We start from the raw sequence: 25950 nt of genomic DNA on the forward strand, positions 1-25950 counted from the left end.
AAAATTGAGCTGGAGCCTTTTTTTTTCTGTTTTGCTTGTCAGCTGATGAAACCCGGAAGTGGCATGAAACCGAAAATTGCGCGCTGAAACAAAACTTTCTTTTTCTTTCGTTTTTTCGCTTGTAAGCCGATGAAACCCGAAAGTGGCACTAGAAATACTACTTTGGTTCCTCCGGACGGATTTTTCTAGGTTTTTTTTTTTTCCCAAGGTTCCTTGCTATGAGATTTGTTTTTCACCCGTAGGCCTCATTTTCAACAATTGGGAACTATAGTTGTTATGTCGGGCAGTGGTAGGACAAGCTTTTTGTCTTCATTTTTCCGGACAATCTTTGTTACCGGTATTTTTTTTTTTTTTCCGAAGTACACCTCAATAACTTTGATTGTGTAACGGTAAACCTGCATGTCCGTAGTCGGGTACGCAGCTGCAGCCCCGCCCCCACTTATCCCATCTACGGGAGTCGAGCCTACTAGTATATATCTGTGGAGTCGAGCATAGTACAGTGTAGTAATAGTCTCCAGGGGGTGTTTCACGAAGTCGACCTTGATTTAAGATTGACTAAAAATTATATTTAAGTATGCCACTGGTTTCGCTGTTCAATTTTCATTAGCCTAATCACCCACTTCAAATTTGTATAGACTAAATCAATTGTTATTTATTTATTTTTTATCAATAGCTACATGAAAAAAAAAAATCTCCAAAATCTTAATTTTCATTAGAAAGTTGAGCAACATTGAAGACACACACAGCATACCATGATTATTTTTTTTTTCTTGATCTTATATTCGAAGTTCGACTTATAATGCTTCATGAAACCCCCCTCCCCCGGCCCCAAGATGGGCCTTCGGGTCGAGGTGGGGGGGGGGGGGGGGGGGAGGAGGGGGGGGGGGGGGCTCCTTATACCAGTCCTGGGTACCACGCCTGTACCCGATCGGCCTGACGAGCTAGTGTGAAACGCTCGCCCGCGCCCCGCCCCCGCCTGCAACTTGCCCGGCCCACACACCACCATGAACCACACGTCGCATTGCATTGGAACATGACTTTCGGAATTGCCGACCCCTGGCCCCGTTTTACAAACCCCGCACAATAGCCGGCCTTTGTTCCGAGCAGCTTCAGGTATTTAGGCTTTTCATCAGGCGATTGGGCCCTGGTGGTGTTCAGTCGAGACCACATTTTTGTTGAATAGAAAAACGACGAAACTGCGCTGTGTTATCGTATGTGTCGGAGAGACTCGTAGATGTTAGTACGGTTGCGACAGCTCCAAAGGAGTCTCCGCCAGTTCTCCACGGCTACGATGGCTGCTCAAGAGGTGAAGACCTACGACTACCTGGTCCTCGGGGGAGGTTCCGGCGGTATCGCCAGCGCCAGGCGTGCAACTGAGTTCGGGGTTACCGCTGCTGTGATCGAGTACAAGCGACTCGGAGGAACATGTGTAAGCCAAATCATTAGAGCTAGATAATCCGATAATCCACAAAATCGTGAAATAGGCCCCACCGCAGTGCGCGTGCACCCGTGCGATGCTATGCTGTGGAAATCGGCCCCACCGCCGTATGCATCTCGCGTAAACGCCGTTTGGTGGGGCCGTATTCACGAGTATTATACTGTGGAAGAAAGCCCCATAGTCCAGGCTAGAAGGCACCTAACCTTGTTTTTTGATATATACAATGTTTTTTGATGGTTTCTTGTCAATTCGAGGGTGCTGATTCCAAATCCGATTGATGCCACTCGCGTAACCTTGAGCATTTTCGGCAAAATGCAAAAATCCAAAATGGCCGCCAAATATGCTAATTTGGCCGTGAAAGGCGCATTCTATTACCAATTATTCCGCCAAACTTTGTACATTTCCTTTCCTAGAGTTACTCCATCTGTATTTGCAAGAGAATTTTCATTTCATATAGGCCTAGGTTTATTTGGTATTTAGAGCTCATTTACAATTCAAAATGGCCGCCATTTCTATGCTCATGTACAATATGAATGGTAAAAAAATGCATGGAAATATAGAACAAATTTACTGTATTTCCAGTCCCGTACCTACATGTACGCTGTTATTTGCGGGTGCAACGCAAATATATTGGGTGCCACTTACAATATAAAGGGCCTACATGTATTTTTATTCTTCAAAATGGTCGTCACTCTTATTCTGTACTGGTACAATATGAATGGCAAAAACATATGTGGAAATAGAAAGCCAATTTGCTGGATGTTTCTTTTTTTCTGACATCCAGCTACATTGTTTATTAAGATCTAGTGCTGATCATTTATTATCTGAAGGATGTTCTTAACAAAAAGTTATTCTTTAGTGATGCAAAAGTCCTTGTTTACCACCTGAATTAGGATTATTACTAGGATTAGGAATTATGAATGGTAACCCTTACGATGTTTAACACAATTTCCTATCTATTATTCTGTTTCATCAAAGAATATGAGTGCGCTACACATCACTTCCATCACTTTTATATGATTTAATTTAAAACTATACCGCCTTGATGTTATCAAGCAAACTTGATTTTCTTCTTGCATTAAAACAACAACAAACACTGGTGAAGGTATTTAATAAACAAAACTGTCCAAACGCAATACCTTTAACTCTATTCAAAACCAAGGACCAATGTGAAGTACCTCTTTCAGTTCTGTCACACTTCACATGTGTTTATTATATATACTTTGACATCATGAGGTCATTCATTCTCGTCTTAAAGGACAAGTTCACCTTCATAAACATAAGGATTGAGAGAATGTAGCAATATTAGTAGAACACATCATTGAAAGTTTGAGGAAAATCGGACAATCCGTTCAAAAGTTATGAATTTTTGAAGTTTTTGTGCAGTAACCGCTGGATAAGAAGACTACTGCAGTGTGTGAAAAACTTAGATGTCACATGCGTACAACAATATAAGGAAAATATAAAGAGAATTTCACAAAATTTCATCTTATGAAAAAAGTACACATTCCCCCGACTCGTTATCGGTACCGACAAATGTTATGGGTAATATTATTCCCCCTGCCTTTAGAAAGAGGCAAGTCAAGTGCTCTTTTATTATGCGAAAAAAGTGAAAATATGTTGAATTTTCTTTATATTTTCTTTATACTGTTGTACGTATATGACTCACAAGCTGTAGTAGTCTCCTCATCCAGCGGTTCCAAAACAAAAATTTTAAAAATTCATAACTTTTGCATCGATTGTCCAATTTTCCTCAAACTTTCACTGATGTGTTCTACTAATATTGTTGCATTCTCTCAATCGTTATGTTTATGAAGGTGAACTTGTCCTTTAAAACCAAAACTGTTCTTTTTTTATTGTCTTCAAAGATCTCTTTAATTTGATGTTTGGCAGCAGGCGACATCATCCCCAAATTTGCAGGATTCTAGGGCTAAAGATGCATATCAGTCCTGCAATTGCCTTAGTTGCAACCACATCTGATGATGTTCAGCACTTCCATGACTTCCTCAGGGGTCAGAGGGTGATTTATTTTTTTTTTTTTGCCATAGGACCAGGATGAAAGCCCGTTGAAGCAGTCTGGCTTTGTTGCCATGCCAGAGACAGTATTGTAGGTAACTTGGATGGTCCATCAAGTCCATGGCCTCAGACCAGCATCTGCACCATCCGGTTTTGGGGTCAAAGCTGTCAGTGATGGGGAGAGGGGGGAGGGAGATATGATTGGCTTGTGGGATTTCAGACACATTGATGGCAGGTTTCTCGGGGGTGGGGGGGGGGGGGGTGGGGAAGCATTTCATGAAGCGTTTTGTCAGATATATATATATATATATTGGACAAACTGTTATAAGCCTAAAAACCATTGCATCTGATTGGCTGAGAACAAATTTGTCAGACAAAACGCTTTATGAAATGCCCCCAGGTCAGGTTATCAGGTTATCATGATTGGAAGCCAAGATCAGGGTATGCGTAGGGGCAAGTCCAAGATAAGGTCCCCTCAGAAGGCTAAATTTCATCTTTGCTCAATATTGACATGTTTGGTATCATTTTGAAACTTATGAGTTGAAGTTTTGATTTCCGTGGAGGAAAAAGTGATATTATGTAAATTTATGCAAATTTCAAGGGCTTCATTTGCATAAATGTGAAACACAGCGTTACGTATGGGACATTTATAAAAATTCATATTAATTCAAAGGAAAGCAAATAATATTTGATTAATATGTGGACATAATAAGTTCATCACATAGTTTAACTTGGTATGAAAATTTAGGGATTATGCAAATGATTACGTAAATTAGCTCATGTCCTATCATGAGATGTCCCATACGTAACAAAATGAGGTCATTTTTTTAGGTTTTTTCTGAAATTGCTAAGGTTATTTTAATGCCCTTTTGGAAACTTCTAATTTATTTTTTAGAGAAATCAAATACCACAGAAAAAAGAAAAAAAAGTTAAAGAATTTTTTTTTATTAGGCATTGAAATAATGTTACGTATGGGACAAATGCGTTACGTATGGGACATCCTCATACATATTGCATGTGAATGCATGTAGCTAGCTGGGAAGGTCTCTCATATACTTTCAGTATACAAATGGTCAATCATCCTGAAGAAAGCATCCCAACATTGTAGCTACTTTGTGAGTTATAGACACTTGAAACAATACATGAACTTGACTGAACAATTTTCAGAAAGGGGGAGGGGAAAATGGCAAAATACACAATGAAAAATCATCATTAAAGGGATGGTATAGTTTTTTTTGTAGAAATGGGGATTCAGTCGTCAACATTTAAAGAGATGATTGGAAACCAATTATATGAATTACTTATTAGAGCATAAAATCCTAAGACTAGAGGAATTCAAAGTTTATGTGATGGAGATCCAATTTGAAATGGTTGTGATATATATAATAGAAAAAAAAAGGGGGGTAAAATGATTTTTTTTTTTATTGCAAGTGATACACAAATTGTCCTTATTCAGTTTTCAGTAGTAGCCACAACAAAATTCATGGGTATACATACTGAGGTGTGACTCGAATCAATGACCTGACTGATAGAAAGACATCATATGTCTACTCGATCACTGGGGTTCCACGCAGCAGGTATTGCTTATTTATTAAACTTAATATTTCTTGTGTCAAGTTGTTTTTTATTGAAACTAAATGGCAAACTGCCCTTCATCAATGGAAGTAAACACTTTAAACTATTCAATTTTTCAGTAGTAACTATCCTGATAAAAATAGGGCATACATACTCAGGTTGGTCATAAAAAATATAGAATATGATTGAATGTGATTATGATGGTAAATATCTGGGGAATATTGTTCTCTTGTCAATCTGGATCAGTATTTGAGTAATTTCAACTGATTCCACCTCAATAATTATGCAAAAATTTGTTTATGGGTATTTTGCAAAATTATTTTGCAAAATACCCATAAACATGGTTCTCCACACACTATAAACGAATGGGGGACAAAGGGCATGCATACCCAGGTTGGTCATAAAAATATAAAAATATGATTGAATATGATTATGATGATGAATATTTGGGGAATATTGTTTCCTTGACAATCTGGATCAGTATTTGAGTAGTTTCAACTGATTTTACTTCAATAATTATGCAAAATACCCATAAACATGGTTCTTCACACACTAAATGAATGGGGGACAAACTGTCCCATACGTAACTGTCCCATACGTAACACGTCATGTCTGTCTTTAATTAGAACCTGTAATTAGAGCTTTTTGCCTCATGACATGAAACTTACCTGTGATAATCTTGAGTGTTGTGACTTTCATCACAGTGAGTTACAAGTTGTAGAATGATATACTTTCAGAGAGTTTTGAGGTTGAAAAAAATGTTCAAAAAAACAAAATTTTTCTGGTCCCATACGTAACAGCACTTATTTTCTCTTCTAGAATATAATTGTCAAGGTCATTTTTCTCAATTTTTTACATGATTATACTTCTTCTAGATATCAATCACCATGATGAAGTTCAATATGATCAAAGGCCATTAACACTATTTTTCAGGTCATAAAAGTCTCTGAATGTCCCATACGTAACATGCGCGTTATCTTGGACTTGCCCGTAGACGGCACTGGGGACACTTGCCATCCTGTGCTTCAAGCGTAAGGAGGGAGAGTGATTGAGCACCAGTTAAGGAGGGTAAACTTCCTTAGCCTATGCCTGCCATAGAAGGCTACCTTGAACATTTAGCGTTGCCAAGATGGTTGCTAAGGTGGGAGGCATGGGCCTAATGGTAATCTTGTAAAGATTGAGGCAAAGTCTCCAGAAGGAGAATTACTCCTCTATTGTCTTGAGATGGGTCACTACTCGGCTAATGTCATCCAAGGACCTTCTATGAGACGTAAGGGTAAGATCATCTGCAAGAGCAAACTTCTTTCATGAAGTGATTATCATAACACCATGTGAAAAGGAGTGGAGTTAGTATATAGCCACCCTGGAGGAGGCCATCATTCAGAGTCCTAAGTCAGTTGGTCTGCGACATCCTGAAGCTAGCTGCAAGGACTGAAATTTACGGACAAGCAGTGTGAAGTTGTTATAGCACTGCTTTCAGAATGAGGCAGCACTTTAGAAATCTTAGAGCCTCCCTACACATCATACGTAAAGACAATCACTCCGAGAAAACTGGTGGTAAAATCCATCTATCGCGAGAACAGTGAAGCCTTTCACCTATCATGGCTACAATGTCAGCATGTCTATTGTCAGATAGCTCTGTGGATGGTTGCTGGTAAGGTTGGGCTTTGGATCTTCAGTAAAGGAGTGCTCAAGCAAGTCCCCACGTCTTTACCTTCTTTCTATGGCAAGATCACCGAGTGACCCCTAAGTACCTTGTAAGGCAATTGCAGGATTGCAGGGGTCGCGGTCGGGCAGGGCTGGACAGCGGCAGAGGTGGGGGCAAACAGGTGTAAAACAAGCCCCTTGACTAATATGGACTCATCCCATTATATTCATCATGAATCACCTGCATTGTACTAACAGTGGTAAATGTTCAATAATTTCACAATTCATCACTGAAGGAAAGGTAAGAGCAGTGTACTCATCTCCAGACACAAAAATGTGTCAATTTTGCGGGTGCTGTTCGTTATTCCGAAGGTTCGCTATTTCGAGGGTTCGTAATTCCGAAGGGTCGTCAATCCGAAACACAAAAATTCCCTATACCTAGAGGTTCGTTAATCCGAAAATGGAAAAGGGTTCGTTTATCCGAAGGGTCGTCAATCCGAAACACACGAATTCCCTATACCTAGAGGTTCGTTAATTCGAAAATGAAAAAGGGTTCGTTAATCCAAACATTTGTGGTGTTATTCCAAAGGTTCGTCATTCCGAAGATTCATTAATCCGAACATGAAATTCGGAAAAAATGAACCTTCGGACTAACGAATCTTCGGATTAAAGAGCCTTCGGAATAACGACCCTTCGGAATAACGAGCTGTAACCAATTTTACAGTGGCAAGTAAACAAGTTCATGCTGTTACATTTTAACCAACCTTGAGCAAATACACTGTAGGTGAAAAATCACGCCATCACAGAACCAGTGGTAAATCTGATCTACAATTGTACTTTATACAGATCAGACAGAAGGTCATTTGTCATTTCTATTTTCAAGCAAATCATATACTCTGGGTAAACATGAAAAACTTTTTTTTTAAATATCAGAGATTTGAGGGAAGGAAGTGGGGTGGTCCCTTTTTTTCAACTTTCCCCTGCCTCATGTTCTTTCTCGGAAGAGGGGATTGAACAGTTTGTATAATATCACTTTAAGATTAGAGTTATTTTAGGTAGTTCGATATTTTAGACAGTTATTTGGAAAATTTCATTTGTGTTATCATCTGAGATTTAGCTTCAGTAAATCAGAGTAAATTCTATGATGCTGAACATCTCAAGGCAAGTAAGCATCAAATGTTCATGTCTAATAATTCCTTTTAAACGATCATGATGTTGGCATCAATTCAAGTTTTGTTGGGCTTTTTCCCGAATTCCTTGTGAAAAATTCAGATTGAGGAACCAGATTTGGATGATTGCATCACAGATAAAACAGCCCTAAACAACCTTCTGATTTCTTCTGATTTGTAATCAGCACCCAAATTGATAAACAGTGTTGCTGCATGACAGAAAAAAGAGAAAATTCGTTTATTTCTGTGCACATTAAGTGTTTTATCGTTCATATTGTACAGGGGTATATGAGTGGCATTCATTTTGAATTTTTGTATTAAGAAGAACATATAAGATTACAAAGAATATATTTTCTGTTTGTTTGTTTGTTTGTTCGTTTGCTTGTGTTGCAAGTGGCAATCATCAGATTTGCATTACACATGCAAAACTTGATAACAGCGTAGGTATGTGACTGGAAAAACAACAAATTCGTCTTTTATTTCTATGCATATTTTTTTGCCATTCGTAAAGTATATGAGTATAGGATTGGCGGCCATTTTGAATTGAAAATAAGCTTAAAATACCAAATGTACCTACATTAAATGAAAATTTTCTTGCATGTGCAAATAGAATTACTCAAGGAACAAACATTTTAAAAAGTTTGATGGAATAATCGGTCATAAAATTGACATAAATGGGAGTATCATGGCCAAATTAACATATCTGGCGGCCATTTTGGATTTTTGCATTTTGCCGAAAATGCTCAAGGTTACGCGAGTGGCATCAATCGGATTTGGAATCAGCACCCTCGAATTGACAAGAAACCATCAAAATACATTGTATATATCGAAAAACGAGGTTAAGTGCACTTTCTATGGAGCCTAGCCTGGACTACCACCGCCATGCTTATCTACCGATGAACGCCACACGGTGGGGCTGAATTCACGAGTATAAACAGGCGAGCCGCTGTAGTATTTGTACGGATACGCAGTGGTGGGGCCTATTTCACGAGTATGCCCTACTCAAATATGATTGTATGAAGGCTGACTGTAAAATGATTACTGAGTTAGTAGCCGCAAATAAACAACAGAAAAACAATGTCGGCACCACAATGTCAATGAAAGCATGATGCATGCACGAGCGAGCAAAATTGACAGTGAAAGAAAATAAAAAATGCTCTTGTCGTGAATTCAGTGACTTTAAAGCTTCCTATCAAAAATACAAGGCTTAAACTAAAGCCTGGGTTTGTGTTTGGCGGGTACATGTACATGTATGATTGGGGTGGTGGACAGTTCCAGTGCTCCAGATGTGGATGCTGTAGGACAAAACAAACAAACAAACAAACAACTACGACAACTTGATGTAAGTTGAAGAGTCTATAACCATAGACTTAATGAGACTGTAGGGCCTAATTGTTACTGCTGATGTACGGTATGTGAACTGATGTTATGAAAGGTGGGATGATCGAATGAGATAAGATTCTATATTTAGGATGAACAATTGATTTATGTGCATGCAAGGAGGCATTATATGTGCAAAATGCCCCCTCTCCTAGCTGACTCAAAGAAATTCGAAGATGATGTTGCACATTTACCTTTTTTTGCTGTAGGCCCTACATTCAACTTTTTCACTGTCACCCAGAGACTCCAACTCTCCCGTTTTCGACGGGAGATCTCCCGCCGAAAGCCCATTTTTGCAAAATCTCCCGTTCTCCCGTTTGAGATTTGATTTCTCCCGCCCTGGCTGTGTGTCTCCCGGTGGAAAGGATTTCTTACTTATTGCTATCGTATGTCGAAAAAATAAGCCTTAGACAGCACCAGAGAGCATCTAAAACCCTGGGAACTCGGCGCTTCGCACACATCAACTTGGAGTCTCCCGTTTACTAGGGGTGGTTTCGGGCGGGAGAATCTCCAGATCAGAAGGTGCTTGGGGTTGGAGTCTCTGGTCACCTACTCCTAGTTTGTAACACTGTCACCTGCTGTCGCACGCCCATCCCAGTTTAGCTTCATGGACAAGCTGCTATTAGCTATTGGGATTATATCTTCAAGCCTAAGGTTCAAGGTTCCTAGATAGTCCCACATATAACAAAAATATGTGCAGCTGCTTTCTGGTTTCATAAGCGCACTCTGTAGTATAGTGTAGAAGAGTAGTAGACTCACATTAACCAGATGACGATGGTTTGATTTTGCTACAACAAGCATTTCCCATAGACGCTAGCCCGACCAGACACTTTGCGAAGTTATACAGCGACTGGGCTGTGTATAGTTACATAGATGCTTGTCCGATTATACTCAGGACTCATCCTCAAGGGGGTGAGGCAGTATAGCATTAAATTATCTTGTCATCTGGTGATCAAAATGTCCTTATGTTTCACTGCAGGTCAACGTGGGATGCGTTCCCAAGAAGGTCATGTTCAATACGGCCATGCACATGGAGATGATCCACGACCACAAGGCCTACGGATTTGACGTCGACTTCAAAGGGTTTGACTGGGGGTAAGGATAATGGTGCAGCTGTATTCATGTCCACCAGTTGCAGAAATGTGGTACCGGTAGTGATGTTTAACCCATTGAGGATGGACTGATTTTGCTCAGACACGCATTTCCCATAGACACCTGCCCGAATATTCCAAGGGCTCGTCTTCAATGGGGTAATCTTCGTGCAAAGAAAGCACAGAGTGAAATTTTTTCAAAATGAGACAAGTGTTGCCTCGGATTTTTCACTCATCTTGCTAAATACCAGTACTACAGAATATGCACACGGATACAGTTTGGCATGACTTTGCGTTCCCAGAGATTATATCCCTCGAGATAAAGTGTAAGTAATATTATCATATTGTGCTTTTCGACCGTATCAGATATAAACTTGACAATAGGCGTACCACATGACAAGATTGATAGGATTTCAAACATTATCTTTAAATTCATCTGTACTATAGTCATTCTTTACCTCATATTCTGAATTAGAATAATCTGATGAGACTTCAAGTATATCATTGATACAAAGGTGAAATTCCTCAGCAAGTTGCAATTGACAATTCTGAGGAAATTATCAGAGGATATTGTGTGGATAGCTTGACGAATATGAGTTTTAAGTGTTTCCCAATTAATGTCTTTGAATTACCATTAATGTATTAAATACAAGGTATTTTTTGTCATTTAAAATGATTCCAGAAATTTGCCCTCCACTGGCAAAAAAGTAAAAATAAAACAAAAAACAAATAGATGTAACATACATTATACATAATTATACACTGTACATCATATATAGATTAAAAAAACTGACAAAAACATTGTACAAACATTCACAATTGCATGACTTGATTATAATCTGTGAGTCTGTGCATGGCTCTGTACACTCGTGCAAGGTTTGGTTTTTTGTGTGTGTGTTTTTTTTTATGATCATGACATATTACTGACATCACCCGATGAAAATATTACTAGAACTTGAGGGAGTTTGGTATTGGACTTCACAGTTTTTGTAGAGAATACTGAGATGTCCTATTTTTCAAGAATAAAGGTGTAATCTTCTTAACATTAAACAAGGGGTCAACTCTCTTCACAGTGTTATCAAGGCAAAGCGTGATGCATACGTCAAACGTCTGAATGGCATCTATGAGGCAAACCTTGGTAAGGCCAAAGTGGACTACATCAATGGCTTTGGCAAGTTTACCCCTGATGGCTGCGTGGAGGTCAATGGCCAAAAGTTCAAAGGTCGACACACTATGATTGCCGTTGGTGGAGAACCTACCTTTCCAGATGTGCCAGGTAATTATATCTTCCAGTTCATCACTGATGATGTTGATAGCAAAATTAATTAATTATGTTTTGCACCACAACAAACAAATATTCATATATTTTTTGATGATACCATATATAGCACATACACTACACTCTTGTTTGAAGTTTAATTGCTTCAGCCATGTATCAATTAGAAAAACATGTAACTGTTCGTCAGTCTACCCAGCTTACAAAGTGTAGAACTCATGCATGAAATGTCATCTATTTTGTTCCTAATACATGTACAAATTTTCTCCTGAATGTTCCACACTAGACTGTCACTGAGTGAGATGATGAACTTTTCTCCATTGTGTTCTGTGTTGATATTAACAACAATTGTGGGAATGCCTGATATAAAAGTAAATACAGGCATGTGTTCATGTGATATATCACTTTACAAACACACCTACAAAATGTATGATTTATAGATGATATTCTGAACATGCAAATGATTCATTATTCTCACTTTTAGTGTACTATTAGAGCTGTACGTAGCATCAGTTTAGGGAATGAAGATTATGTGGTCATTTCATTCTCTGCAAGTGATGTTATATAGACTGCATTCAAACCACCTTTTGCTTTTGCTACAATGTATTTTTATTTCGTATGATTGTATAATGGGCTATCTGAATGCTATTCTTGTATAAATGTTTGTTTAATCATGCTGAAATGTATTATTGTTCAGGATGTTATCAACAAGTAACATAAGTAATAGTAAAGAAAAAAGAGTTACGTGAACAGATCATCTTAAAGCCCGGTCACACAGTGCTTTGCTGCTTAATCACGGCCAAAACACTTCAAAAAGTGGTATACCGTGAAGCAGACGATTTTGTTCGCATTGATGTCGAGTTTAAGACGAGCTACGGTCGATTTATAGACGTGGCAGGACGAGGGAAAAATCGAAACGGCGTCGGACGCGGTAAAAAGTTTGGAACTGCTCAAAATTATATTCCGCGGACAACCATGGGCGGCACACATGGTAAAGACGTGCAACACACATGAAAAACACGTGATAATCTGTGTTCCGGCAGTGATTAAAACTTGGGGAGACGTGGTAAGACACAAAAGTTTAGCGGTCTGTCACGGGCAGAGCACGGTCATCTGACACGTGTTCCTCGTTGGTATCACGGGAAATAGCATGTGTTTAGCGGCTTATCACTGACAAATGGATTTTTCTGCGTACATACACGTGGCTGGACATGGTTAGGCATGCTTAGGCAGTGCTTGAGCCGTGGAACAGCCGCCAACGGCCATACCCATACAAAGCACGGCCAAACCAAAACTGACCAAAAAATTGCCACGTATGACCATGTCCACCAGATTTTCATAACTTTTTGTACGTGATTTAGACGTGGAGTGCTGTGTGACCGGGGCTTTACACTGAAATCTTGAGATGAGGACGATAGGATTGCTCCACATATTGAAGCATCATGTAAAAAAGGCTGCATCATGTTCATCATAATGATTCAGTTTTTAAAACATTTCTCTGTGGCAGAGAGCTCAGAGAGGAAGGAGCAAATCCAATCTAATGAATTGGCTCAAAATTTAAAGGTGCATAGTCCTGGTAGTGTAGAGGGCGCTGTTGATGATACTGCCGATCACCGTTAGCATTGATACGAAGATTACTGAAGTTGAGCTGTCATCAAGATTAAAGTGCGTAGGTGTTGCTAAGGAACATTGCCTTCGTTGTCTTCTCTGCGCATCGCGCAGTCTGTAGTAATGCCAGGGTGTGTGCATATGTGCTTCTTATTATGACATCACAAAAGAAGTTTGCTGAAGCTGTCATCCCCCTCAGCCGAATCATGAACCGAACTGTGATCGGACCACTGACTACAGCGAATCGGACTTCTTCGGACTCGGGGAAGTGGGCCACAGCGTAAGCGCTAAAGAGGAGTCGATAGCGTAGGTCTCTATAGGAAACTTGCACCATGCGCCCGCGTACGCATTTGACCAAAACACTGGGACCATGCACCTTTAATACCTCCTTCATAATGAGTCAGCTTGATATTGGCAGTTGTAGGCTCACAACAATGCACACAAATTATAGAACCATTGATCGAATTCAGCACCAATTATTAGGTTTGATGAATGATAGGCAGCTGTCCTAATTAAGAGTTCATATTCTATTTTGCTCTCTTTTATTAAATGATGTTGAATTAGTGAATATGCATTTTAACTTTAGGAAATGCCGCTAACTTTTTCCTCGAAAAGAGACTTTGGCTATTAACATAGTGTCTGTTGCTGGGTCTTGAGAATCAAAGTAGTAGAAAGGTCTTCTAGTGGTATATTAAACTGTGAGATCAGTACGTGTTGCTTACAGTTTATGAAACTTTTAAGCCCAGTATTTCATCGGGTTAAGGACAGGGTAGAATCTACAGTTGTAGGTGTACTTTACTGTTTTAATTTACATAAAATTTTTGATATGCATCATTTTTCCATCGACTTGAATCATTCAAATAAATTCCTAAATGACTTTAATCCATGGGGGGGGGGGGGTGGTCTGTGCGAAGTCATAGTTCTCTACTACAGCTAATACAAACTCTTGAATGGCTTGCAAGGTAACGTTACCCCTTCTACATAGCATAATCACCGTTATAAAACAAAGCAATAGCAATTATAAGGGACTGATCAGAACAGGGTTGATAATCATCGGCATTCTGGTCCTATGGCAGTGGTCCTTCATGTATGGCGGAACTTTCCAACAAAATTATACGTACAGTAATAGCAAGAACAATGAAAAGTGAATTTTAGATTATCTTTATGTGGCATTGTAAGCACCAAAATGTCTGCAACTTCCCTCTGTCTTTCACTTACAGGTGCAGAACATGGCATCAGTAGTGATGGCTTCTTTGAACTTGAAAATCTCCCCAAGTAAGTCTATGTTCATTCCAAGAGTCCTTGCTTTTATCAAACCATCAACATGACACTTTCATCCAGCAAAATGTGAATCTTCAAGTCACTTGTTTTACTGAAGAGCTGCTTGAAGCATATGTACTGAGTTAATTTGTTTGATTGGTGCTTATATCACCTGGTGTGTCTTGAAACATCATGACCACTATAATGCAGTAGTATGATTGCTACTGCATAGTTATGTTTTATAACGTATCAATAACAAGAGACCAATGAACCAGGGGGATGAGATGAGATGGAAGTTAGAGAAACAGAAAAAGGGAAAGTGTGCTATTCAAATCATTGTGATGATGGTGATGATGGTAATGTCGAAGAGGAGGATGAGGAGGATGAGGAGGAGGAATAGAAGAAATAAGAAGAGACAAAAATACAAATTTTGAACAGTAGCAGTTCCGTGTGAAAAGCTTTGTAATGCGGTAGAATGACACTGTCTGTCTGGTTTCCATGGCAACAGGAAGACTGCTGTGGTAGGAGCAGGCTACATCGCCGTGGAGATGGCAGGCATCCTGAAGGAGCTTGGCAGTGATGTCTCTCTGTTCATCAGAAGAGATCAGGTAAGTTTAGGTTATTTCTGACAGTTTTCAGCGCACCAGTCAGTGACTGTATTCCTTTACCTGATAGTCAGTATCTCTGTTCTTTTGTTTCTTTATTCTTCTTTTTGTTATTATGCCATAACCTTTTTCTTTTTTCAATTTAATTAAGACCTCCATCCTCCATCATTCTTTTTGTCTGATTGTACCCAATTTGAACGTAATGTTTAAGAGAACTTCAAACCCATGTGATATTCCAACTCGAGTGTCATCATTTTGGGTTCCGGTACATTTCATGATGAAAATATGCCCCATTCATTGGCTGAAGGCATAGTAGAAATATTATGTTTGTATAAAACACAAAAGGATGGCATAAGGAATTGCATAATGTAACTTGCTAAGTATTAAATGATGCTACCTACATTGTGAAGAAAGATTTCTTAGACAGAAATTTTAAGTTTTGAAGTTTGCCAAGAGTGCTAAAAGTGAATTTAGGGAATTTTTCATGTTCACTTTAAAGTTGATGGTAATTTATCTAGACTCTTGCGTATTTTGTTTTCTTTCAACAAGCATATTGCCGCTGGGGTGACAAGACCTTGTATCTCAAATTTTGGTGAAAATGGCTCTTTTTGATTTATGGTTGGATAATCAGTCAAAGTGATGTCTTGTCCAATTCCTAGCTGTGTTACCCCAAAAATGAAGGGCTCCACCACGGCATGTCAAAGGAAAGGCTATCCCATTTAGTATAGTGCAGTGGCTGCCATGGTTTTTCTTTTTTTGCTGTTGTTGCTCATTTGACATTTTGTAGATAGAGGTCTTGTCGCCCCAGTAATGATGTGGAATGCAAATTAAGGGCTGATTGACTACACCTTTGCGATGTTGTCTCCTTATTTCAGGCTCTGCGTAACTTTGACTCCATGATAAGTGCCAGTGTGACAGAAAGCATTGAGGAACAAGGGATCAACCTGGTCAAAAAGAGTTCAGTAAGTGAACTAACTTTTCTTCTTGCTTTGAATGTCATTTTTCTTTTTTATGCCTCCGCCACGAAGTGGTGCCGGAGGCATTATGTTTTCGGGTTGTCCGTCCATCCGTCCGTCTGTCCGTCCGTCCGTCCTTCCGTCCGTCCGTAATGAATTTTGTGGACAAGGTAACTATCAAAACCTTTTGAGGTATCCTAATGAAACTTGGCATGTATGTGTATTAGGGGGTGAAGTTGTGCCTATCAACTTTTGGGTGCATATGCTCAAGGTCAAAGGTCAAAAGGTCAAGGTCAAATACATAGAATTTCACTATTTCCATCATATCTTTGCAATGCCTGAAGATATTTTCTTGAAACTTAGTGTATACATGTATTAACCAATTAAGATTCTCTGGTGAAAGTTTGGGTCATGAGGTCAAAGGTCAAAGGTCAAAAGGTCAAGCAAAAATATTAAAACTTTGCCTTTTTTCTCTGTACCTTGGGAATTGTTCAAGGTCTCTTCATGGAAGATAGTATATATATACATGTACTGACTGGCAGTGATTATCTAGAGAATTTAGAGTTCATAGGGTCAAAGGTCGGGGGTCAAAGGTCAAGGGTAACACTTCAAAATGTTGTTATTTCCCTCATGTTTATGCAATGCCAGCAGGATTTTTTTTTTTTTTTTTTTTACACTAAGTGTATGCATGTTTAACCTAATAGAGATTCTCTGGAAAGTTTTTTTTTCTTTTGTTTTTGCCTCAAAGGTCAAAAGGTCAAAGATCAAGTGAAATTGCTGAACTAATTTTTTCCTCCATGTCTCGGAAGTGGCTCAAGTTATCTTGAAACGTACTACATATCTATGCATCTTCTGCCTGACAATGATTATCTTATGAATTTTAGTGTCAAAGGCCAGATGAAAATGGTAACAATTTACTATTCAATACAGAAATTGCACTTTTTCTCCATGTACCTTGAAAATTACTCCATGCATAAATGTATGAATGGGTCAAAGTCAAGTTAAAGTCTGTAAATCCCAAATGCATGCTCTCCTATTCATCCAATTAAACCTATATAGGTCAAGGAAGGTGAGCATTCAACACATTTGTGACAAACTTGTCATTTTAACATTTTGCCAATTTTGTGAAAATGTAATCACACATTGTCCGCATGTACTATTTAGACCTATTAGGAGAATCATGCATTATGGCGGAGGCATACCAGTCGCCATAGCGACATTTCTAGTTTCAATCTTTCAGTTATATCACAGTTTTTTGCTCAGTGGAAATTCTCCAGTCATCAACATGATTTTAGTTGTTACTGCTTGGAAGAACTGAAATGATGTAAAATTTTCGCTCACAATCTCAACCCTTTGTAATTAATGCTTTGGTTTAGTTTATCTTTCTTCCACTCAGTTTCAAAACAGGGCAGTTATTTGCAACGGACATAAATACTGCAGCTCAGTGCTAGAAGAGTGATTGATGTACTAGTATGTAAATGGCTTGTGATGGTGTTATGCAGAAATGAAATGCCATTTCCTCTTACTTTTGCCCACACAAGTATATTCGATACTGGTGTTAAAATTAATGTTTTAACAGGCGAGTTCTGTGCAAAGAGGAAATATGCCAAAGTGTTTGAAGTGACGTAGAACTATCTTGTGCGATTTACACAGAAGGGAGTTACTTGAAATCCAGCAAATTTACTAACTTTTGCCGAACTCCATATTTACGCCATATATTTCCTGGGGGTTTATTTTCACAAATTTCATAGGTCAGGTGCTGTTGGCAAATTTAACATCATACAAAAATATTAACTTTGATCTTGACATGAATGTGATGTACACGTGTACATACTGTAGGGGTACTACTACACAGTAGGGCCTACGCAGAACATGCATAAGATGCAGAATAATAGCATACTCCATGATTGTGAATTTAACAATTGACAAAATTCCCAATCCAAGTCCCTAATCCTGAAAAATTTGACACGCTAAATAAATTGCGTATATACACGTACAGTAGTCGCTTTCTCTGGCAATGGGAATTTTATTTTGTGAATGTATCCTTTAAAAGCCTTAATTTGCCATGCACTGTTGTCCATCCTAATATCAAAGTCCAACTTATCAAATAATAATCTCTTTGGCCATCTACCAGAGACTTAATTGTCCACACTGGCCTTGGCCTAGTGTGGAGATTGCACATGGTCAGTCATGGGTCTGTAACCTTCAGTCCCAGTCAGCCAATAATTTGTCCCCTTGACCTCAGTGAATGAAGTTGTGTAGTGATCTATATTGGACTTCTGTTGTCTGTTTTGACGTCGTTGTAAAAGCTTTGCTTCTTTGCTATTTTGTTCAAAGTTAATACCTTGAACAAACTGTACATTCTGATTTCAGCTTGTCAAATACGATGCCCAGTAACCTTATTTATTTCAACTTCTTCAATATAGATCAGTTCTGTGCTATCCTTGAAAGTCAGTTCCTGAAGTTTTAAAATACCAATCATTATCATATGAGATATATAAAATAATCTTCGTCATTAAGCATAATGCTATGGTTTGTTTGTCGACATGAATTTATTTACCCAACAATGGTCAAAATATGATGTATGAGTGTTGAAATTAATTCTAGTCATTGATATTTTTCTTTTAAAATATTTATTGTAGGCTGACAGGTTGCTGTAACCAAAGTAGAAAGGTATTAAGTTGCTAATTAGCCACTAATGGTTATCTTATTTTGAGTCATCACCACTGATTCCTGTGTTATGTTTTGTACAGTGTATCATTTACAGACTGAACCTCATGCCAGATAAATCATGAATCTGGGAATAACTGCCTTTTTCACACATTTCAAAAATAAAAGGAGAAGATAGTACACTGTAGCTTCTCATCACAACTAATAATTCAGAGTATGTATAACAAACACACACTCATATAAACATATGCACACACGCATAGATATACAGATACATTCACACCCATGCACGTCCACACAACTCATGGAGGATAAAGGGCCCTTGCAGATCTTTTCTTGAAATTGACTTGGAGCTAAGGTATTTAAAAACCGCAAAGATCTTCATGGAAATTATGTTATGAATATTCATGCACACACCAGATGAGTATTGAAATGTAATATAGGCGATTGTTTTCTTTTCAACCAAATCTACAAAAAGACTTTCTTGCAGTATTTACATGTAAATTACTACTTTCTGCTTGCTGCTGTTTACAACTACTCTGCTGACAGGTATTATATAAAGTTTGTGGTTTATACAGACGGTCATTGCAGACTAGTGCTAACAGTGAAGTTTTGGTATCACCAATACCTAGGTGCCATGCGTGAGCAGCGTTTTAGATGTATTATGGGAAAGCTCACAGGACAAACTTGTCCCAATTTTGGCTACACATGCACTCAGATCACGCTCTGTGTTTATCCAGAGGTATTTTTTGTTGAAGATTTCTTCACTTTCCATCATGTGACCAACACATTGAAGCCTTGCAGTAGTGAACCATGACTCTAGTGACCGCAAATCAGTAAAACTTAGAAACTTTCAACTCTTTTTTGAATAAACTGTATCATAGCCAAGAAAAAAAGGGGTAACAACGGAAAAGCAGACAAATAACTCCATTGAATCGTATGGGAACTGTGACGCACGCAAGACAACCGGAAGCGAACAAGGGACCAAGGAATCCCACAGTGCATCTGTGACAGGGCTCTTCAGCGTGCGCAGAAATTTTCTGTGCATTGGCGATACCGAGAATTGGCTTTATTGATGTAAATTGCTGGGTGGCCAATATTATTCATAATTGTTCATCTCCATCATTCTATAGCCAGTATCCGTGGTGAAGGAAGCTGATGGAACGCTGACCTACAACACGACGGCTGGGACCTTCTCTGGCTTTGACTGTTTGCTCTGGGCTGTAGGGAGGCATGCACTCACCAAGAATCTGGGTCTGGAACATGTGGTAAGGGATACAACACCTCCTTGGCACTGGAACATTTAAAGCTACCATAGTATCACTTTTGAATTGTAATCTTTGATCTTGTTAAATTGTTGGAGTATTTTGTTTAATTGTTGAAGTATTTTGTTTAATTGTTGAAGTATCTCATGTGTTCATGCAAAATCATATAGCTCCTAATATGAGAGGTGTCTTTTGTGATTTTCATTCGTAAGGCTCATCTCCCTTTGATCTAAAAGACAATACCTGTTCTAAACTGTAATATTTTACAGATCTGAAATGCAAATATGAGTATTTTCCAATATTTCAGCATACAAGAATATATATGAAATTTGAATTTGAAAAGTACAGTGCACTCCCGTTACAACGAACACGGTTATAACGAAATTTCGTTATAACGAAGTAAAACTTCTGGTCCCAAAATTATCACCATTAAAGTCTATAGTACAAAATTCCCTTATAACGAACACGGTTATAGCGAAATGTTCATTATAACGAAGTCTTTTTCGAGCGCCACTGACAAAGAAAAACAAAAGAAATGTGCTCCGTTATAACGAAATGCGAATTGCTTTCGAAAATACGTAGCAGAACAAGCATTTATAGCGTTTCTGCATGGGCGAACGCTTCACATCACCGTGTGTTCGCTCCGTGTGTCACGCACAGTTTCTGAGGGGAACTTGCGTTTAATATTGTAATACAATAATCCCATCCCATTTCACATATCTTTCCAGTGTATGATGAGTATTCAGCAAACAGAATTGATGATATGTATGCGTGGTTTCCTTGTTTTCGTTATATATTGTATTTGTTCGGTTATAACGAAATTTCGTTATAACGAAAGAAAACTGCCGGTCCCGAGCATTTCGTTATAACAGGAGTGCACTGTATGTTGATTTGGAATGAGGCACAGACATACATTATCAGAAACGACAACAAAGATATAAAGTAATTTTCTTAATTTTTTTTTTCTATGCTTTCTTGAATTTACATTATCAAGGGAGTGGAAGCACCCTTTATTAGTCATCATATGCATTTCTGTGCATTTTTTTCCAAACACGACTAAGTAATTCATCCCTACTGACAAGGAAATATAAATTGTGGAGAGAATTATATATTTTACTCGGGTTCCACAATATTTCCATTCAACTGTGCACATTGATTGTGGTTAACCTGTGATCTTTCCTTTTTCGTCATGAATTACATTAAACGCAAAAAATAAATTCCAATCCGTGCAAATCTCTCAAAAGCCTCAATACAAGATCTCAAATGAAGAAAGTAATTAAAGGAGATGCTGCTGTACTAATATGTTCAGTGGAATTGTATGTGATACAGAGTTTTTACAAAAGCATCAAATTGGTACTCCTCAATGACATCAGTAAAAGATGGGATATTTTATATGCTTTTTTTATTATTTTGTTGGAATAGCCGTTTGTTTCACTCTTCACTTTCATTTGATAGGGTGTTAAAACAGATGCCAAAGGAGACATTGTTGTGGATGAGTTCCAGAATACCTCGACTCCAAACATATATGCCTTGGGTGATGTGTGTGGGAAGGCCCTTCTTACACCAGGTAGGTTTTTTGGAAGTTTTGAAAAAGAAAAAGAAAATGACAAGTTAATGGAAACTGGCTTTAATGTGAATGAAGCACCATGGTTTGCTCTTTAAGTCATTCACAGAATATAATACTAAATATGGGAAAAAAACCCTGAAAAGACTGAGTTTTACATGACAGTTCAGTTGTTGTTACAATGTATAAAATGTTTAGGTTACTGAATGCGTCTGTATTTCTGTAATTTGTTCGGGTTTGATGCATGTATCATGCAAAAAAAATGCATTCAATCTTAGTTTAAGAAAATAAAGCTATGCTGTTTTTTATTTTTTGCTTATTTGTGGTTTTGGATTAATTCAAAGGGATATTTCTCTGTCTTCTTTGCACTTGAAATGTGCCAGAACCACGCTGACAAGTCATTCTCACGTGATGAAAAAAAAAAACAGGGAATAGGTCACCTTTTGGTGACCGACTTGTGATATGTTATTGGATGTACGAGCAGAGGGTGATAGATTAGTCTAGCTATCTTGGTACCCACGAGAAATAGTACATAACTCTAAATCATATGCCGTTTTGTTAATTTGGAGATTGAAAATTGTACACCTCCAGCTGGTGTATCGAAGAAGAGATGATCATCTTCACAGGTTGCGTACTGTAACTGATGTTTAACTTGTCCTCAATTTATTTTAACAGTTGCCATTGCAGCAGGCCGAAGGTTAGCTCACCGGCTGTTTAACAACCAGACAGACTTGAAACTAGACTACTCTAACATTCCCACCGTCGTGTTCTCGCATCCTCCCATTGGCACTATTGGCTTGACAGAAGGTAAGAATTTACTTTTGCTGTCTTTGTAGATGTCTCGAGTTTCAAATATCAGTCTTTTTCCACGGTTGGCTTGACAAAAGGTAAGAATTTACATCTTCACTTGCTTTGGCAGACCTCGAGTACAATGTGTACCTACTGGTAAATCTCCTTTTAATTGCCATTTATCATTAGAAATCTGAAACTGAAGGAATATTAAAAAAAGTAATGTTCTGACAGAAACAAAGTGGTTTTTTTTTCTCTCATTGGAACAGAATATCTTGAATCCCTTCGCACATGTAACACTGTTCATCTAATATAACAGACTGATATATTCCCTTCATCTCTTTTCAAGCCGAGGCCATAGCAAAGTTTGGAGCAGATAGTATCAAGGTGTACAAGTCAACCTTTCGCAACCTGTACTTTGCCATGACGGAAAGGGAGCAGAAAACGAGAATGAAACTCGTCTGTGCAGGACCAGAGGAGAAGGTAGGGCTCACCTTATATCAATTTTTTTTTTCTCCCATTTCCTGGAAAGATGTGTTACATTTGCAGCCCTTCCTACTGTAACTTACAAATCATCCAAAATGGGCCTAGTGGATGTAGTCCAGTTTGAATATAGATTTTTTTATTCTTCTTTTCTACAAGCATAGTCACATCTTGCAAGCTCTTCTCAGAAAACTTTTGATAAGCTCGTAAGTTACAGAGAAAGACAGAGTGAATTCAATTACAAGTGAATCGCATTGTTTGCTTACCTGCACAGCTGTACTGTAAAACGGGGAATGTTCGCGTGCATTTTAATTTCGCGAATTTTGCGAATGGCAACATTCATGAAATTAAAATGCACGCGAAAGTTCTTACCTACACAATATGCATTTGATGCCAATGGCAAATCACGAAAATTTCATGCTGCGAGAAAGGCCATCGACTCCAATTCGCAAAATTTTCGTGATGCATATATATCGTGTTTTACAGTAATTTTCAACAAGAAATCAAGGAGCTGGTGGTGAAGATCCAGTGAAATCAATGAATGTAAACCGTAGATACCCAGGTTTTGGATTTTCTTGAATTTAGCTTTTAAAAAAGGAATAGGTCATGGTCAGTACGCACAAACACACACACATGCACATAACCTGTGACACTATGCGGTATGCGTTGCTGATGTTGGTCCTGTGACAGGTGTAAGAGTCATGACTCCGCCCTCTCCTCCCTTCCTCCCAGGTTGTGGGTCTCCACATGCAGGGATTGGCGTGTGATGAGATGCTCCAGGGATTCTCCGTAGCCGTCAAGATGGGCGCCACCAAGGCACAGTTTGACGACACCGTCGCGATCCACCCAACCTCATCCGAAGAACTTGTGACCATGCGCTAAACAGAACCCACTACCTAATATTCGTCTCTCGACGTATGCAGTAAAATAATGAACATGTACCCCAATAGCATCACAAATCAGATGCTTAGTCTAACAGAACTGAATATATCAATTGTAAGTCTATTTTCTAAGATGTGATTGTAATTACACTGTACCTCCGTCAAGGCTGGACATTATGTTTTCATCAATGTTGGTTTGTCTGTCTGTTTGCAAAATAACGCAAAAAGTTACTGATGAATCTGGATGAAAAGTTGATTATAACACGAGGAACAGGTGAATAAATTTTCGTAGTGGTCCGGGAATTTTTATGGATTTTTTGAAGGATTTTTGATATTTTTGCAGACAGGGTCAAAGAACTTAGGTGTTGAGGTTTTTGTACGTGCTCAAAGCACAAGCTCTCCTTGGGCGAGGCGCCATGGCTGTGTAGCTAGAAGCTGATATCATAAACAAAAGACTTATGTACTGTATTGTGAAATTGGGCAATCTATGGCGTGCACGTATGGATAGAAATGAGCTGCTTGGTGGAGGTCTGCGCTGTACAAGTGCTTTTCTAGATTTCTTTTTTTCATGTATTTGTGCAGTTTTGTGCCAATGGAATTAACACATTTGCACAGTCTCTGGCACAATTTCACAGTGTCATTGCTAATAATGTCATAAAATCATTACATCATTTTGTAGTTTCCGTTGTTCTTCACCGGTACATCATACATACACCAAGATCTTCCAAATAGACCTCTTGAAAGTATTAGATATACATGTTGTAGATTTTGCGCTTTTTGCTTTAGATCCATACAGTAAAACAAGGAATTTTCGCATGCACTTTAATTTCGCAAATTTCGCGAGCGCCAAGATTTGCAAAATTAAAATGCACGCGAAAGTCCTTGTTTACACTATTATGCATTGAACACCAGTGGCACTTCGCGAAAATTTCATGCCACGAAAAAGGCTGCCGGTTCCAATTCATGCTGCGAATATATCATGTTTTACAGTATCCTTGAATTCTGCATAAGATTTGTTCAGATAAATATATGTGTATTTGTCCATAACTTATTGTGTTCAGAAAGAGTGAGTGCCTTTATCAGGGACACAGGATAATAAGCCTACATGTGATCTTGAGCGATAATGTGTATAAATTGCAGATATTTTTTGGGAAAATATATTAACTGTTACATTTATTGCATTAACCCCAGTTCCAATAATTCTAAATTAATTTCAACAAAATAACTCACACATATATTGGCTAGGAGCCCATTGAAGTGAGTGAATTGTAGGGCCTTTTTTGTAGTTGTTTTGTGATATTTGAGCCTTTCTAGTTTGTGTATCTGTGTGTGCAACAAATGTTGGAACAAGGCACAAACTGAGGAAGAAAATAGACCAAAACCTCTGTAAGCGGACCATTAATGGCTGTTTACTGGTTGTGTCAAGCAAGAATACATGTCTTTCCAAATGATAATATAACGATGCAGCGGTGGACGACATGTGGTAGGAATGGTGGTGAATAAAGCAGCTGTTATGAGATACATTGTATGAAATCTATTTTCTGTTATCTGTCTTCTGTATTCCAGCAGTGCAAAGCAAAGTTCTAACCTCTGTTTAATGCCCACTTTAGTGTGGAAGGCAGTGATGCAGTTTATTTTTTCACTGATCTTCATCACCGAGAGCAGGCAATGTATTAAAAGTTGGGTAACACGCCAGCTCGGTGCGGCACTTTTTCTTACTGATGCTTTATCCCCATACAGAGGAAAAATAGTGTCAAAATCCATTCAAATCCTGAACCTATTTTATTCAGATTATAATCTGTGTGTTGTTTTTTATACATATTGTACTTATCAGCTATGTGCAACTCAATAGTCTGTGACAATCATGGAAGTGTATTAAAGGACTAGTTTACCCAGATAAATTAGTGGATTGAGCAAATGCAGCAATATTAGTTGAACGCATCAGTGAAAGTTTGAGGAAAATGGGACATTCCGCATAAAGTTATGAATTTTTAAAGTTTTGGTGAAGACTGCTACAGTTCATAGGATGTCATGTATGAATAACGATGTAAAGAAAACATTATGAGAATTTCACATAATGCCTTTTTTAGAAATAAAATTTACAAATTCCTGTGACTTGTTACTGACACACATGTTGAGGGTAAAATTGTTCCCCCAACTTTCTGAAAGAGGCAGGTCAAGTGCCCTTTTGTTTTGCTAGAAATGCAAAAATACATGTATGATAATTTATGCTAAATTCTGTTTATATTTTATCTACATGTCATGTCATTCTGCTGT

The 25950-nt window shown here is 38.4% G+C and overlaps 1 protein-coding gene across 1 annotated transcript; it reads left to right on the forward strand.

Annotated features, from left to right (window-relative positions):
• Positions 1-1028: 1028 nt before the first annotated feature.
• On the forward strand, positions 1029-25950 carry LOC139742076 (glutathione reductase, mitochondrial-like). The gene is made up of 11 exons (XM_071652635.1): positions 1029-1429; positions 10205-10320; positions 11390-11592; positions 14421-14475; positions 14969-15068; positions 15941-16027; positions 19825-19959; positions 21412-21523; positions 22196-22327; positions 22659-22792; positions 23525-25950. The coding sequence occupies exons 1-11, from the start codon at positions 1235-1237 to the stop codon at positions 23672-23674; spliced, it is 1419 nt and encodes a 472-aa protein (XP_071508736.1). The 5' UTR covers positions 1029-1234; the 3' UTR covers positions 23675-25950.

The sequence above is a fragment of the Diadema antillarum genome, unplaced genomic scaffold, assembly GCF_040938485.1.
Source record: "Diadema antillarum isolate AM-2024a unplaced genomic scaffold, OU_Dant_1.0 seq00000979_RagTag, whole genome shotgun sequence".
NCBI classification, from domain to species: domain Eukaryota; kingdom Metazoa; phylum Echinodermata; class Echinoidea; order Diadematoida; family Diadematidae; genus Diadema; species Diadema antillarum.

Bases quoted from the DNA above. Each gene is read 5' to 3' on its own strand.
- LOC139742076 (XM_071652635.1), top strand. From the start codon at position 1,235: ATGTTAGTACGGTTGCGACAGCTCCAAAGGAGTCTCCGCCAGTTCTCC. The intron at 15,069-15,940 runs GTAAGTTTAGGT...TCCTTATTTCAG, and splicing joins TGTTCATCAGAAGAGATCAG to GCTCTGCGTAACTTTGACTC. The intron at 19,960-21,411 runs GTAAGGGATACA...TTCATTTGATAG, and splicing joins ATCTGGGTCTGGAACATGTG to GGTGTTAAAACAGATGCCAA.